This window comes from Cercospora kikuchii, assembly GCF_019650295.1.
Source record: "Cercospora kikuchii DNA, contig_00001, whole genome shotgun sequence".
Lineage (NCBI taxonomy): Eukaryota > Fungi > Ascomycota > Dothideomycetes > Mycosphaerellales > Mycosphaerellaceae > Cercospora > Cercospora kikuchii.
This window is the reverse complement of record NW_025408582.1, coordinates 4,400,544-4,415,250: the sequence shown is the minus strand read 5'-3', so window position 1 is coordinate 4,415,250 and position 14,707 is coordinate 4,400,544. Positions and strand designations below refer to the sequence as shown.

General features: G+C 54.3%; 6 protein-coding genes across 6 annotated transcripts; 3 read left to right on the top strand and 3 right to left on the bottom strand.

Moving 5' to 3' along the window:
- Positions 1-130: 130 nt before the first annotated feature.
- Positions 131-1,819, bottom strand: CKM354_000172300 (uncharacterized protein; the record flags this gene model as incomplete). Its single annotated transcript, XM_044796855.1, has 1 exon — positions 131-1,819. One exon carries the CDS (start codon positions 1,817-1,819, stop codon positions 131-133), a length of 1,689 nt encoding a protein of 562 aa, XP_044652790.1.
- A 1,002-nt stretch (positions 1,820-2,821) lies between these two features.
- CKM354_000172200 (uncharacterized protein) lies at positions 2,822-3,583 on the top strand (the record flags this gene model as incomplete). Its single annotated transcript, XM_044796854.1, has 1 exon — positions 2,822-3,583. One exon carries the CDS (start codon positions 2,822-2,824, stop codon positions 3,581-3,583), a length of 762 nt encoding a protein of 253 aa, XP_044652789.1.
- A 1,894-nt stretch (positions 3,584-5,477) lies between these two features.
- On the bottom strand, positions 5,478-7,516 carry CKM354_000172100 (uncharacterized protein; the record flags this gene model as incomplete). Its single annotated transcript, XM_044796853.1, has 2 exons — positions 5,478-7,304; positions 7,355-7,516. 2 exons carry the CDS (start codon positions 7,514-7,516, stop codon positions 5,478-5,480), a joined length of 1,989 nt encoding a protein of 662 aa, XP_044652788.1.
- Positions 7,517-7,788: 272 nt separating this feature from the next.
- On the top strand, positions 7,789-8,375 carry CKM354_000172000 (uncharacterized protein; the record flags this gene model as incomplete). The annotated part of the gene is made up of 4 exons (XM_044796852.1): positions 7,789-7,811; positions 7,866-7,993; positions 8,082-8,184; positions 8,243-8,375. The coding sequence occupies 4 exons, from the start codon at positions 7,789-7,791 to the stop codon at positions 8,373-8,375; spliced, it is 387 nt and encodes a 128-aa protein (XP_044652787.1).
- A 538-nt stretch (positions 8,376-8,913) lies between these two features.
- Positions 8,914-9,730, bottom strand: CKM354_000171900 (uncharacterized protein; the record flags this gene model as incomplete). The annotated part of the gene is made up of 3 exons (XM_044796851.1): positions 8,914-9,396; positions 9,496-9,611; positions 9,694-9,730. 3 exons carry the CDS (start codon positions 9,728-9,730, stop codon positions 8,914-8,916), a joined length of 636 nt encoding a protein of 211 aa, XP_044652786.1.
- Positions 9,731-10,291: 561 nt separating this feature from the next.
- On the top strand, positions 10,292-13,675 carry CKM354_000171800 (SAGA histone acetyltransferase complex subunit SPT7; the record flags this gene model as incomplete). The annotated part of the gene is made up of 3 exons (XM_044796850.1): positions 10,292-12,502; positions 12,554-12,988; positions 13,040-13,675. The coding sequence occupies 3 exons, from the start codon at positions 10,292-10,294 to the stop codon at positions 13,673-13,675; spliced, it is 3,282 nt and encodes a 1,093-aa protein (XP_044652785.1).
- Positions 13,676-14,707: the final 1,032 nt, after the last annotated feature.

The following is a 14,707-nucleotide window of genomic DNA, read 5'->3' as shown; positions in this document are numbered from 1 at the left end:
GCCCCCAGCGCCTACGCTTACATCCCATGTGAGTCGCTCAAGCAGAATTGAATCCGCTTCTATATTCGTCGAACTCTTGCCTTTTCCGAACCCATTCACGCGTCAATCTAAAGCAGCTAAGAGTAATTACTCACCGCGCCAGGCGATCTCTACTCTTATTTCCACCTTCTCCTGCCCTTCCAAGCTCCGCGCTGCTCGACATTTCCCGCTCGCGACTTTGGCTGACTCTCAAACTCTCGATGCTTGGCCTGACACTATCCATGCTTGGTCGTACACTGGAGCTGCTACTCTGTCTTCGCCTTCGCCTCGTCTCCTCAGGATCACCAGGCGACAGTCCACTAGCTCTGGCGAAAAGGTTCAAGATGTCGGTCAAGGACACGACTCCAGACAGTCGCCCGCTCATGCTCGCGCCTGGAAGCTGCGCGGCACCAATTGACACTGCTGGGTTGGTGCTGGTGTATGGTGGCCCAGGTGTCACATCGATACTGCCTGATCTGACTGGTGTTGTAATGGGGGTGTTGTGCTCAATTCCATTGTTGTGCGGCGATGATGGGGGAAAGGCTTGTTTCATCGCCGGTGAAGGCGGGACGCTCGTGCTTGGTGAAGGCGCATCGACCATCCACAATCGATGCGAACGCGTTGCACAAAGCTTTGCAACGGTGTGCGCGAGGGTAGAGAAGGGTGTGATATGGAAAACAGGGTATGAGTCCTTTCCATCGAACATGCCCCTCTCACTCAAAATTACTCCAATGAAATGGATGCAGCTGCTGTGCAGTAGTGGGATCGCCGAAGTGTCTGTCAACAGGCGAGTATCAACATGGCTGATGTTCCCCACCACGTTGCGATGACTATCAAGCACAGGCAGCGAGGTAATACCCTCTGCGTGCATGAGTCTTAGTGCGTCAGCCACTGGCTTGTCGCCATTAATGGCAAGCACTTCTTTGGCGCCCAGCTCTAGCTCTTTCAAAGTCATCGAGTACAAGTTCTCTGTAGCGGCGAAGTTGTGGTGATTCTCCCAGAAGAACCTCACCAAACGGAGCTGGGTGAGAACGCCAACAGCTTCACTCGAGCCTTCCTTGTTGATAATGACACGATGATGGCCAGCACCCAGTGTCTCCATCGCCTGGAGCAGGGTAGCGGTTTGTGTGACAAACACTGGCTCTTCGCGCGGTCCCAAATGGCTAGTGATATCCTTGAGAGGGATTGCATCGCCTCGACGTGCTCTGTCCGCGATCTTGGCTGCAAGCTCGTCCGGTTGTGAGAGGCCCAGGACAAGTAGGAGATATGCGTTCAGGTCGGAATAGTCAAATGTGGCAATGACAGTTTTGGTCATTGTCGACTCGCGCACAAGCACGACATTGGGAGCTCCCGACCGAATCAACAGCTTTGTGGTGTCTTCAATGCTCGTGTCAAGCTCCACGAAGCGCGTTTCTGCCGGATCTATAATCTCTTGCACCTGTATTGCGCGCCAATCCCGACCTTTGAAGCGCTCGTCGCCGCCATTGGCCTTGTGCGAAGGATGCATGAGGAGCTCGGTCAAGGCTGGGCCGGAGAAAGAATGTGTACGCGGTGTGTGCTGGCGTGGCGAGGCAGGATAGTTGCGCAGGTTGAGACTGTCGGCAATGCTCGATCGCTTAGACACGGAAGGCGACGAGTTCTCCTTGCGCGGTGTTATGAGCGGGGCGGAGGCACTGGATGACACGGAAGAAATGGAGATGGGCTGCGGCTTGATGCGAGGACTGTCCTTGATGGCAACTGGCGATGTGGACGACTGCACCTGGCCGCCCGATGAGCCTGGACGAGAGTTTGCTTCTGCCATGATGCGGAGCGAGGTGCGTCAGCGTGTCTATCAGCTCCGCCTCTCTCGCGCCTGCCGTGAGCGCGCTGCTTTCCTTTCCCTTCCCACAGCAAGGCGGGGCTCCGTTAATGGCGGGGACTGCCTGTCGTCGATTCCGCGGCGGCTGAAGGCAATCGGCGGGCGGAGCGGGCTGGTGGGCGGGCGGGCAGATCGGTCAGGCCATTCTCAGGCAATGCAGTGCGTGTTTGCGTGTTGCACCAAAGGCAGCGCTGCTGTCGTGGCAGAATCATGTGAAAGTGGACGAAGCTCCTACGACTGCTATCGCTTGGCGCCCGGAGACCCCTGCGACACATTGCGCTCTCGCGCTGGCGGCTAGCACGATCGACGGCCTGCAAGCCTGAACTCTATGGCGGCGTTGCTTTCTAATCGGTCGCTGCCACATGCGTCGATGCCGACATCATTGCTTCTCAACACACGGCGGCCTGCGCGGCTGCGCTGCTGCGGCGGCGGTCGAAAACGTCGGCGCATGAGTCAATGGCAAGCAGTGCAGCGCATTCCGCCGTGCGACGGAGCTCGCTATATACGCAAGCGGACATAGGCCAAGCAAACACCGGGCGACGGAGTTCCTGTCAAGTGAGTCAAACAAAGGCGTGAGGAAAGATTACAAACCAGAGGCAGCCTCCTCGCGCTTGACACGCGGGTATTGCAAAGCAACGCTACATCACTACTAATCCATTGACGCTGTTCTCCTCGCGGCCGTCCTACATGTATTCTGTGCTGCTCCGCGACACTGCGACACAGAATCTCCCCACGCTCACCAAAAAGTTCCTGATCCAATCCTGATCGGACCCACTTCGGAAGCGATAGCACTGCTGCAACGCGTGTTGAAGACCCGCTCTGCTCAATTCTCGGCGGTGTACCAGTCCCGCCAGTCGCGTACTAGAACTAGTCATATGGTCACAGACCTCTTTGCGCAGTCAGAAAACTTTCTTTGCCATTGACACCAACGACACAGCGCACAACATGTCTCTCCGCGAGGCCTACACCTTGGCACACACGGCACAATGCCGATTGCAACTGGCAGCAAGTCGACCAGATCGAAACCTCAGATTCGTGGTAGGACATCTCATGCACTACGAATCACTGCGACTCCGGATCGTCGAGATCGAACACGACGTTTCGAAGTCTGCCAGATCATCCTCCGTGGCCTTCAAGGGAACTGGACATGTCGACCACCACCTTCAACACAAGCCATCAACAGGACAATTAGGACGGAGATCTCCGCCTCCTCCTGCTCAGACATACGACGACGACACAGATTCTGACGAGGACGAGGACATGGCCTTCGACGATGAAGCAGACGACGGCCTGTCGCTAGAACGATTCCCTTCGGCGGCAGCACAAGAACCTCGACAGCCCCCTCAACCCACAAGAACAGATCCAGAACCACCCGAGTTGGAACCAGACGATGAAGACTATTCCGACGACGAAGAGCCACGGAGTCCGGAGGAACCCAGCCCGGAAGATCTCGAACGAGCAGTCAAAGGGGAGGGCAACGAACTCTACGCGACGTACTACGAGGGCGTGCGCAAATGCGTCTGCCATGGGAATAGCGACGCACCCAGTTTCGACAGGATGTGGGAGCTTCCCCCCGATCAATCCAACGCGAGGGAGGGCGTGGCGAGAGCTGTCGCCCATGTCAGGGATGGTCCAGCTCAAGCGCAGGCGGTCTGCACAGCTGCACCTCTGCACACGCACCATGCGCAGCAGGAGGTCGTCGCATGACCATAGCCCAACCATGGTTGGCGATAGCGAAATCGGAAGAACGGATGCGCGTGGGGTGTCACGAGCGAATGAGTCTTACGAAACATGCATGGTGTTATTTGCAGGGCGCGGATGGACAAAGAGCGACACGATACCCAACTCAATTGATCAGGATGCGGCCTTGGCGCCGATCCCGGAGTGCCGGCAACCGGAGTTCGAATGTTTTTGGTTTTTTTTCTTGGTATGGAATACGGAGTCGGATACTGCGGGTTAGCGACGGTGTCTGATATTTCTTGGCAAAGAGTCACGCATCACGACCGCTGAAGATACCCGGGCATGAGTTTATGCAGAATGATATTTGGTGGAATGCCGTCCATGAGGCGAGTGGCTGGAAATGCACTGCCCTCGTTGCGACGATGAACAGAATCGATAGTAATGAAAAAGAATACAATCTAGATTGACTAAAGTCACGTTGCCGCATCGCTTGCATCCTCGCTCAGTCTTCCATCTTACAAGTTTTGTTCAGTCTTCCGGCGTCTGACATGTCTTATGTTAGCTTCGTCAAGCAGTAGTCTCAAGCAGGATGGACTCACGGCTCCTTGGCTGTAAAGTAATAATTCCCCTCGACCTGTTTCACTCCGTCGCCTCCTTTGCACCAACTGACCCTTACATCCACACAGTCAGCCCACAATTCCGTTAGTCCTCCTCGTCACTGCCTTCGCCTTTGCACCCTCGAAACATCGTTCTTAACGATGTGACTCACCGATCTTTCACAAACTGCTCGACCCTCGGCTTTAACTTTCCTTCATGCAGCGCAAAATCATCCACTGTCCCTATTCTCAATGCTTTCATCTCTGGAGAACCGCTTCCAACACGATACATGAGTGTACCGCAGACTGAGCAGAAGTAGCTAGCCATTTCATGGCCCGATGCGATAGTATGTCGTTGGACGTAGCGAGTCAGTCGATCTTGGCCGCGAATGTGGTTGAGATGGGAGGAGCGGACGAGGAAATTTGACGCGAACATGGAGCCGGTAATCTTACGACAACGGCAGAGGGGAAAAAAGAGCCTCAGCCAAAGACGTTCAGAAATTGGAGAGAGTGTGGTGATTTACTCTGTGCAGTTGCAGATGAAAGTCGCGACTAGGCCGGGCTTCTCAGTTGGCTGTTTGAAGAGACGAGCGTACGTCAGAAGGAGTCGTTCACTTGTGAGAGGATTCATGAAATCGGAGATGTACAAACTCCAATTGGACCGTTCCGCAATAGCACGTTGCTGTTGCTGTTTTCCTTTCATCTTCGCCGTGTGCACCGTCAGATGCTAGACGCAGATAACCTTCTTGGGGTTTGGATATGTGTTTACTCATGGTGGTAATTTTTTCTTCTCAGTCGTGGAATAGTCGAATGGGATCGCCGTGGTCCGTTAGAATGGCATGGACAGCTAAGGCTCATTAAAGAATCGAGATCATGGACCGGAAGGATGCTGCAATTGTGCCTCGGTCAGCCTCATAGAAACGACCGAGATCAATGTGATTTCTAATCCATCGAGCAAGCCGCAATTGTTGCCGGAAACTCCTCGGCGACGTGTGGTGCGAGGGTCGCTTATGACTGTCTCTTTCGCAGCTTTAGGTGAAGATATAGTGTTCCTCGACGACCGTTCTGATACAGAAGCTCGCGTTGCAGAATGCAGTTGGGGCGTTGCAGCACGTTGATCACCGCCTCAATACGCACCGAGCAACATACCGCACTCGAAGTCGACAAAGAAGCTGACGGATGATTGTGCTGTTATCCAGGACAATACTCAAGGGACTATGCTGCTAATGTAACAATACTATAGTGGTATCAGTGCTCGACGACAAATTAATCACAGTGCATCGCCATTTGAAACAGACTCTGCTTCTTCCTCCAGAGCTCTTACTCTACCTGCTCGACCGTCCGAGCGTAAAGGTCACGAGAATCACGACTGCAAGGACACCAATGGCACCAGGCAGGAGGATCTCGTTTGGTACACCTTGGATGATTTGCTCTTGTGTCTTGGCGCCTTGCGCCGCAGCAGCTTTGCGGTCTCTTCGACGTTGTGTAACGTTCTCTTCCTCTTCTTCCTCTTCATCTTCTTCGGAGTCTTGTTGCTTTCGACGCCTGACGCTGCTCTCTGGTGGCGTCGGGAAGGCAGGTTGTGGATCAACGGTCACCGCCATTGCTGGCTTCTCGGGGTCGTGCACGAACAAATCGACTTTGTCCTTGCGTGCTTCTTTGGCCAGCATAATCGCTTCAAGCAAGTCGTGGTCAGTGGTGATCGACACAGTGTCGCCTTCGTTGTCCAAATAACTGAGCGCGAAGCCGGCATGCTGCAGCTTTCCGTTTTCGAATGCGGGTACGCCTCCAATCGTATCCGCTTCATGACCAAGCTTGTCAGCGATGGTGCTAATGAGCTCTGGCATTCCTTGAGATGCAATGACGTGCAGGCGGTGTACCCGACCGCTGGGAGCCTTGAATTTGAAAGTGAACGGCGTGTCCTCGATAGCCCCAGCAAGAGCTGATGCCTCTTCGTGCTCAACGCCAGTGTGAGAGGCAGAATCGGTGGGCAGCACAGAGTCACCTCTCGTATAATCTGGTCGGTGGCCCTCCGGCGACATCATTGCCGATCTGTCGGGAGTGTGCGGCGCGTGACTGTTGCCCTCGCCAGACATCATTGACTCAGTCTCAGCGTCCATCGACATCCAGAACTTATTCCAGGCGGGCCCCTCACTATCGCCGGAATTCATGCCGTTGATCTGATCGAGCGTGGCGTATGTGAGTTTCAGTACATCGACCATTCCAACGATCTCATCACTCTCCTTATTCATGACTGGCAGGTTGAGGTAGTGGCCATCGTGCATTTTCCGGAGTGCTTGCTGGATGCTCATGTCCATTGGCGCAAAGTCAGGGTGCGGTGTCATGACGCGGATCACGCTGCAGTTGGCGGGATCGAGGCCAGCAGCGATGACGCGAAGTACAACATCCTTCGATGTAAAAATGCCAGTGATCTGGCCCTGGTCTTGCACAAGCACTGCCGTAGTGTGGTTCTCCTTCATCATCTGGGCCGCCTCCTTGACGCTTGTTCGAACAGAGACGGTCGTGGGAGGTAGACCGTTTAGCACGGATTCCAATGTTGGGCCGGACATACGTTGGCGCACAGCCTCGACGTACTGGATAACTTGCTGTGGCTGACTTGATCCAAGTTCGGCCTGCACGCCTTCCAATGCATCATACAGCTTCTTTGAGGAGGTATATGCTCTTTCCAACTTCTCCATAGCTTCGTAGAAGCACTTCGTGATATCCAGAACTCCGGAAATATCGTGGTTCTCGTCCATGACCGGCAAGTGTCTGAAGCCTTTGCGTACCATCAGGTCCAAAGCATCCGTAGCACTGGTATCCGTCTTCGCGCACAACGGGTTCTTCGTCATGATCTCTGCGATAGTCACGTTCCTCGCATTCAACCCAGCACCGACCACGCGGAAAGCAAGATCTTTTGCGGTGAAGATACCGGCGATTCGGTCATCATCATCCGTTACGAGCACACAATCTTCGCGCTTTGCGGCCATCATTTGGGCCGCTTCGGTGACGGTGGTACCTGGTTTGATCTGAAGTGCCTGATTTGGCTTGAGAGCGAGCACTGTTCCAGGTGGTGCTTTGCGAGACTGGCGAGCTCTCCCAGCGGGGCCCCTACGCTTGCCCAAGTCCTTCTCCAATTTGCTACGAATCGCCTGCAAGGCCATTAATGGCTGCTCATAGAATGTCCATTTCAAGTCCCTACCTCATCGCGCTTCGATTGTTTCGCCCTGCTTGCACTAAAGGTACTCGTTGCCTCGCTTGGGGCAGATTCGAGCTTTGGACGTGGGATGCCTGACAGTGTTCCGTGTTCGTAGTTTTTCGAGTGGCCTTTGGGCGTGCCGCGAGCACCGCTGGCTGTGGACATGATGGTGTAGTGTGCTCGAGATCGCTCGAGACGTATTCCTGGGGACCTCAAAGGGTGAGTGGAGAATGCTGCAGTGTTCCGAAAACAATGCTATAGCCAGGAAAGGGTTTGGCGAGATGTAAACAGTCGGGTGGATCGGCGCGTTCGCACCCGGAATCAGGTGATGTCGCCAAGACTTCGCGCTGCGCACCTTCCATTCTCAATTCCTCGAACTTTGGACGACCTCGCCTGGGACGACACTAACCGACAGCACAACCACACAGTCGCCCATCATGGTCAAGAAGCGAGCATCCAAGTAACATCGCCCTGCGATCGCATCTGCGTAATCAAATTGCTGACAACTTCACAGCGGTCGCAACAAGAAGGGCCGCGGCCACGTCAAGCCGATCCGCTGCTCGAACTGCTCGCGATGCACGCCTAAGGATAAGGCAATCAAGAGATTCACCATCCGCAACATGGTCGAGTCCGCTGCTATCCGTACGTACCAATCATTCTGTGATTGAAGAACGCGGTGCTCCCGCCGGGAGCGGCAGTCTGAACAAAAACTGAGAGGAGATTTGAATAGGTGATATTTCGGATGCCTCCGTCTTCCAGGAGTACGCAGTCCCAAAGATGTACCTGAAGCTACAGTACTGCGTCTCTTGCGCCATCCACGGAAAGATTGTGCGGTATGTTCATCCTACGATTGGACTATTGGGAAGTGGGAGGGCTGACAGGAGGGCACAGTGTCCGCTCGCGTGAGGGTCGCCGCAACCGTGCACCACCGCCACGTGTCCGATACAACAAGGACGGCAAGAAGATCCAGCCAGGTCAGGCTCAGGGACCTAAGCCACTCGGCGCCCAGGCCGCTGCCACCTAAGCGTATCGCGATTGAATGGGCGTTTTGGGGGAAGGAGCGAAAATGAAGTATACCTTGCGTAGCTGGAATGTCGAGAGACAGCAGACCCGATAAGATGGTCCTCGGTGCTCACAAAAGTACCGGCCGGCGCGAAACGACGGTGTGCGAAGTAATGAATAGCTTCGAATGATACAGTACGAAACCTCATCTGCCCGCACGTTCTTTCAGCAATGACTTCTCCCACTCTCGAACTGTTTGGATCAATGATAGTCTGTGCATTTCCGAGAAATGACTGTACTCATTCTCAGTCACTGGCAGATTTTGGAACATCGAGTGTTCAGGGTCACGATATCCGCACCCTCCAGTCGAGCAAGCCAGCTTCAAAGCGTCGTGGAAGGAAGGCAAAGGGTATCGATCACTCCTCAGTACGAGACCAGGTCACATTCTTCTCCACAGTAATGCGAGGTTGAGAAGGATAGTCGAGAATGTGGTTCTCATCGTGCTTCGTTTTCATTCCTACATTACTCGTAACAGCACATGGCACTTCATCACATCTTCGTTAATCAGCTCGCTTCTTGCTTGGTTCATCCTGAGCGCCAACGCCAGGAACAACCTTAGCAGCTTCCGCTCCCTCCTCCTCCCAGTCTTCCTCGTTCTCATCCCAATTGTCCAGCTCTTGTGTCACATCAGTGCTCTTTGCGGCGAGACCGTTAGTCTGCCCGTCTACAACGCCGCTTTCTTGATCCCGCAGCCCAGGACCTTCACCCAATTCTACGTCCACATCCTCATCGCCTGGCACGATGTCGTACGTCTTGTTCTTCCGCTTGCGCTCAAGCATGCGAGAGTGGTACCAACTGCATAGTAATAGACCGCATGTAGAGCCTACAACATTGGCAAGGATGTCGAACGGATCGAAGTCTCGGCCATTTGGTAGAAGCCCTTGGATCACTTCTGCGGCTATAGAGAGACCCGCTGTGATGGTCAGGAGCGTGAGATTCACAGCGCGCCGTCTCGAGGTCTCGAGAATCCAGTAGAACGTGACCTGGCGCTCTCGTTAGTCCTGTTCTATGGTACGCGCGCGCGCTCGAGAATCGCATGGCGCATCGAGCCTGGTCGTGGTCGTAACGTGGCATGAACGTACTGTCAACAAGAAGAAGTCGACGAAATGTAGGCCCTTATCGCTCTGTCCATATGTAGGGATCTTTGACGTCGATAAACCCAGATACGTGGATGTGCAGAGCAGACCTGAGAAGGCAGCTACGGGCAGAGCTTCGGTTAGCTGTCGCTTCCAATGCAGGCAGGAGCGGCGCGTTTCTGGCGGAATCGTGGACAAACATACCCAAGAAAGGCTTGCGGATTCGAAGACCACCGGCCATTATTGTTGCGGCATCGTGTTGTTGTGCTGTGAGGAAGAACTGGCAAAGTAGGAGCTCGGTGCATTCAGTCCAGCACAGAGCGAAGCTGGCGCGAGACCGGCGGACCGACGTCGAAGCATGATCTTGCCAAGCCTCGTCATTAGTCGATCGAGACAATAGCCCATTGTTCGGATCGCGGGCATTGCTGGCGAACAACAGCGCGTGGCAAGCATCTGCGAGGCGACGTCGACCTGTGCAGTCCACTGATCGAACGCATCGTGACGCCCACGCCAGACGCGAGTGTAGGCGCGTGCGAAAGGTGTGAGCAGTGACGGCCGCTCAGGGCAGCCCACATGACGGAGAAGCCGAGCGAGTTCAGCGACCTCACTCCACGCGTAGACTGCACTTCCATCGAGTCCATCGCGGAATCATCACCGACCGTCTTCGCATTTCGAGTGTAGACTCCTTCGACACTCTGGATCCCCATGGTGCCCTTTTCAACCCCCTTCCGCACGTATCACCTGCCGAAACTCATGAGGGAGCACCCATTCACCACACTCGCGACGTAGCGGAGCGCAGGACATGAGCTCCACGCCGTCGCGGCCTGCGCTCAATGGCATACATCGCGCGGTCAATGGCGCCAATGGAATTGCGCATCGCGTATCAAGCATGACGGCCACCACGGCGAATGGGGAGGATGAGGGGGATGAGGATGCGACCCATATCATGCTCAAAGCGCGTATGGAGGCCGCGGAAGCCAGGTTGAGCGCACTCTTTGCCAACGGAAATGAAAGGCGCGCGACCAAGCGACCGAGCGAATCGCCACCACCCGCCGCGCCCAGCGCCGTGCAAAGCGTGAAAGCCTCCGCCCCTCGGAAGGCCGCCCGCCAGATCGACGATGACTATGGAGATGACGACGAGGACGATGAGGATGATGAAGAAACCGACAAGGAAAGTCCTTTGAAGTTGAAAGCAAAAACGCTTTTGCCCAACGGTGTCTCTCCGCACGCAGTCCGATCACCAGCACCCGCAGTCAAACCAGCGACCCCGATCACTCTCAAGCATAGCACAACCACCACATCAGAGCAGGCAAAGACATCAGAAGATGTGCGCAAGCAACTGGAGCAGGAGAAAAAGGCGGCGGCCGATGCTGCAAAATACAGCTTCCAAAGCATGTTCTATACACTGGAAAACGACCGCGATGCAATGCTGGAGCAGCAGAAGCTTGATGAGTTGGATCGTGAAGTGGACAATGAGATATCTGGGGGTTCCAATGCCCAAAATAATACCAACACCTCGAACGCGCCAGCTGCGTCCGGTGGAACAACGCAGGGAACGCTAGGAAGTGCTGACCTCGGGGCATCGAGTCTGACTCTGAAGCACTTGATTGCTCGCATAGATGCGAAGAGAGACATGGTAAAGGCATCGGACAATCAACTGCGCACACTCATCTCGGAGGTCCGAAAAGGGCGTAGTAAATGGGCGAGCGAAGATCGCGTCGGACAAGAAGAGCTCTATGAGGCTGCCGAGAAGGTCCTGATGGAGCTCAAGGCGATGACGGAATATGCACAGCCATTCCTCACTCGTGTCAGTAAGCGTGAGGCACCGGACTACTACACGATTATCACAAAACCCATGGACATCGGCACCATGATCAAAAAGCTGAAGCAGCTCGCATATAAGAGCAAGAAAGAATTCGTTGACGACCTAAATCTGATCTGGACAAATTGCTTGAAGTACAATGCAGAGCCAGCGCATCCGTTAAGGAAGAAAGCCCTCTACATGCGCAAAGAGACGGACAAGCTCACGCCCCTGATCCCTGAGATTGTGGTCCGCGATCGAGCAGAGGTTGAGGCAGAGGAACGCCGGCTGCACGCGGGAGACGAGGAGAGTGATGATGACGATGCACCTATTATGGCATCGCGAGGTCGCAAAGCCCCAAAGAAGGGAGGCCCAACGAGCTCTACCAGGAAAAGCATTAGCGGTCCATCTGTGGCCGTTGAAGACACTTCTGCGACACCTGCCCCCGACACGAAACCAGCTCTGCATTCGCAAGCCTCGAATTTGCGCAACGATCAGCTGCGGGCCGACTCTGAGATACCCGATGCTGCTTCTGCAGGCTTCAACACACCACCTCCTGGCTTGACAACACCCATGCCAAATGGGATTCACGGTGCTGCTGGCGCGAGCAGCCAAGCTGATCTTATGGATGTTGATGGCCCTTCTGTCATCAGCGCTGGCACAGAAGATCCGGATGAGGACGACACTGAGTTCAAGACCTGGAAACAAGTCACGAAGAAAGACCGAGCACAAGCTGCAGCGGAGCGCAATAGACTATTCCGTGGCGAGCACCTGAACCCGGAAGAGCCGGCACTACTACGCAGCAAAGCTGGCATGCGAAGATGGATTCGGCAACAGAAGATGATCTCTGATAAGCCAGTGATTGATGCTGATGCTTCAGAAGGAGCTGAGAGCGGCGAAGCTGATGCGACAGCTGGCGGCGAGACATTGGCAGAGGGCATAGAAGGCGAAGAAGACTCCACACTGCCTGATTACTACCACCCGCTCTCTGCGATACCAGACCTGAACCCGAAGTGGAAGTGGATGACAGATTCTGAGGGATACGTTGTGCCACAGACTGACGAGTTCATGCGATACTTTGCCAAAGAGACCTATCGTGTTGCACCCGGCGCACTCAACAAGAAGATGGAAGCCAACATCCGCCAGATGCAAGAGACACGGAAAGTCTGTGCGAAAATTGGTGTCGTCAAACAGATGCAAATTCAAGCACAGGTGAGTAACACTAACAAGGCAGCCATGTTCGAAGATGCTAATATCTCACAGACCTATCAAAACCAATTTCAGAAGTATGAGCCGCAGCCCTTTGAAGAGCAGGACCCAGGCACCGTGGTAGTGTCCGAAGACGGTCCTTTGCTTGCGCCTTGGCTCAATCGAGATGCTTTGCAGAAGTCTATTGGCAAGATCTTCTATCACGCAGGTTTTGAGGACTATCAGCCTTCCGCGCTCGATTCCATGACGGACGTCGCGATCGACTACTTCATGAAGATTGGAAAAACAATCAAGCAGTATCACGAGCAACCTCCGCAGAATGGCGCTGCTGCACAATTCACAGTCGAGGAGCAAGTACTGCATACTCTCGATGAGAACGGGTTAGACATCGAGACTCTGGAGTCATGGATCAAGGACGATGTTGAAAGGCAGGGCAATAAGCTGGGCGTCATGCATGACAGGATGAAATCGCACTTGGCGGATCTCCTGGTAAGTTCGAATGCTGTACTGTTTGTCTCCGCCCTTGCTGACTCTTTCAAGCGACCCGCTCTGGGCGATCATGCTGGCGCAGATGGCGTTGGTGCTTTCAACGATGGCAGCGAACAATTTGTGGGAGGCGACTTCGCTGAAGACCTTGATGAAGACTTCTTCGGTTTCCGTGAGCTTGGCCTGGCTGAAGAATTCGGACTGGAGTCTCTCAGCGTGCCGCTGCATCTGCTGCAAAATCGCATGCATGCTCAATACCAGGCACAAAACCAAGGGCCGATCACGAGCGGTGGCCTGGTCTTTGAGCCGCCGACCCCATATGATTCCATCTCGCAAGACACGTTGCCACAGCAAATTGGTCTGGTTCAGGATTATTTCCGCACCAAGTTGCGTAGCTCTCGCGAAGACGCACTTGTGGAAGATGAGGATTTGCCGTTGAAGCAGAAGTTCCCTAAACCTCGGTTGCCCCCCACTGGAAAGATCACTTCACCACGCAAGAGACCGCTTAGAGAACAAGCTCAGGCAGCTAAAAAGAAGCGCAAGCTTGAGGAGATGGCGAACAACAAACCGATTCAACCACTCAAGCTACAGATGCCTACGGCACAAACGAACGGCATGGATCCCGAAAAGAACGGGTCTGCAGACGCGGACGCCCCCTTGAGCCCCCCGCTCAGCCCAGACAACAGTTGAAAGTTGCAAACCGACTATGCGGTAAATCTAGGAAAGTGGCTCGCATATCATGCTTGACCCCAACACACGAGTCTGGACACTAGGGCAGGGTGTTCAGAAAAAGAGGTCTCGCTCCCATGCCGGATTATCCCACGATAGCGCATGCAGATCTATGCGCAGCTTTAACAATTACGAAGTTGACTGCTTCGTGAAGGTGGCAGGAGCACCGTGATAGCCAGCAGCCGACGGAAAGGCCATGCACAGAGGCATACTCGGGAAGTCGTGGTCCTATTCAAATATTGATACCCGGCCATTTGCAGAGTTAACCCGGACCAACACAAGAGCCATTTACGGATTTGTGATCAGGTCAAGTACCACGGCAGGACGAAACGTCACTATCTACAACTGGATATTCCGAAGCACAAAAGACTACTCACGGGGGTGCGTCTTTTTCTGGATACGACGTATATTGGACGATGTACGCGGCTCAAGGCGACCGAACGGGGTGCGCGGTCGTCACAATGATCGCGTTGGGCGCGAAACAGTACGAGCATGATTTTCAATGAGGCGGGTTCTTCAGGGCGTTCAGCGGGGCGGGGCAGATTGCAGTTTTCTTGCGTTTTCGCGATACCCCCAAGTCTGACCACAGGCAGTTGACTAAAGCATTAAGGGTGGAAAGGGAAGGTGTTTAGTTTTCTTGGCTTCATGGCACGAGCTGTAGTTTGATACTCATGGGATGGACAGAGCAAGTCGGAGTTGAGGGCTCAGCGAGATGCTCGCGACGAAGCTTGGCCACGCAGTTGTACTTAGAACCAGGTAGTGCGTTGTAATTGAGATGAACGACAGATGTTCTGTGCGAAGTGAGGGCCAACTTTCTGCCAGGGCAACTCGAGGAATGGATTCAACGGACGGGGCTGCCACAGACAGGGTGTTGCAAGGGCGGCGTGATGGCTGCATTGGTACATACGCCAACTACTGCCCGCTCGATCTTTACATCGTCGTTTCGAGGTGGCCAAGACGCAGCAAGTGCGCTGTCGTGCAAGGATTAAATAC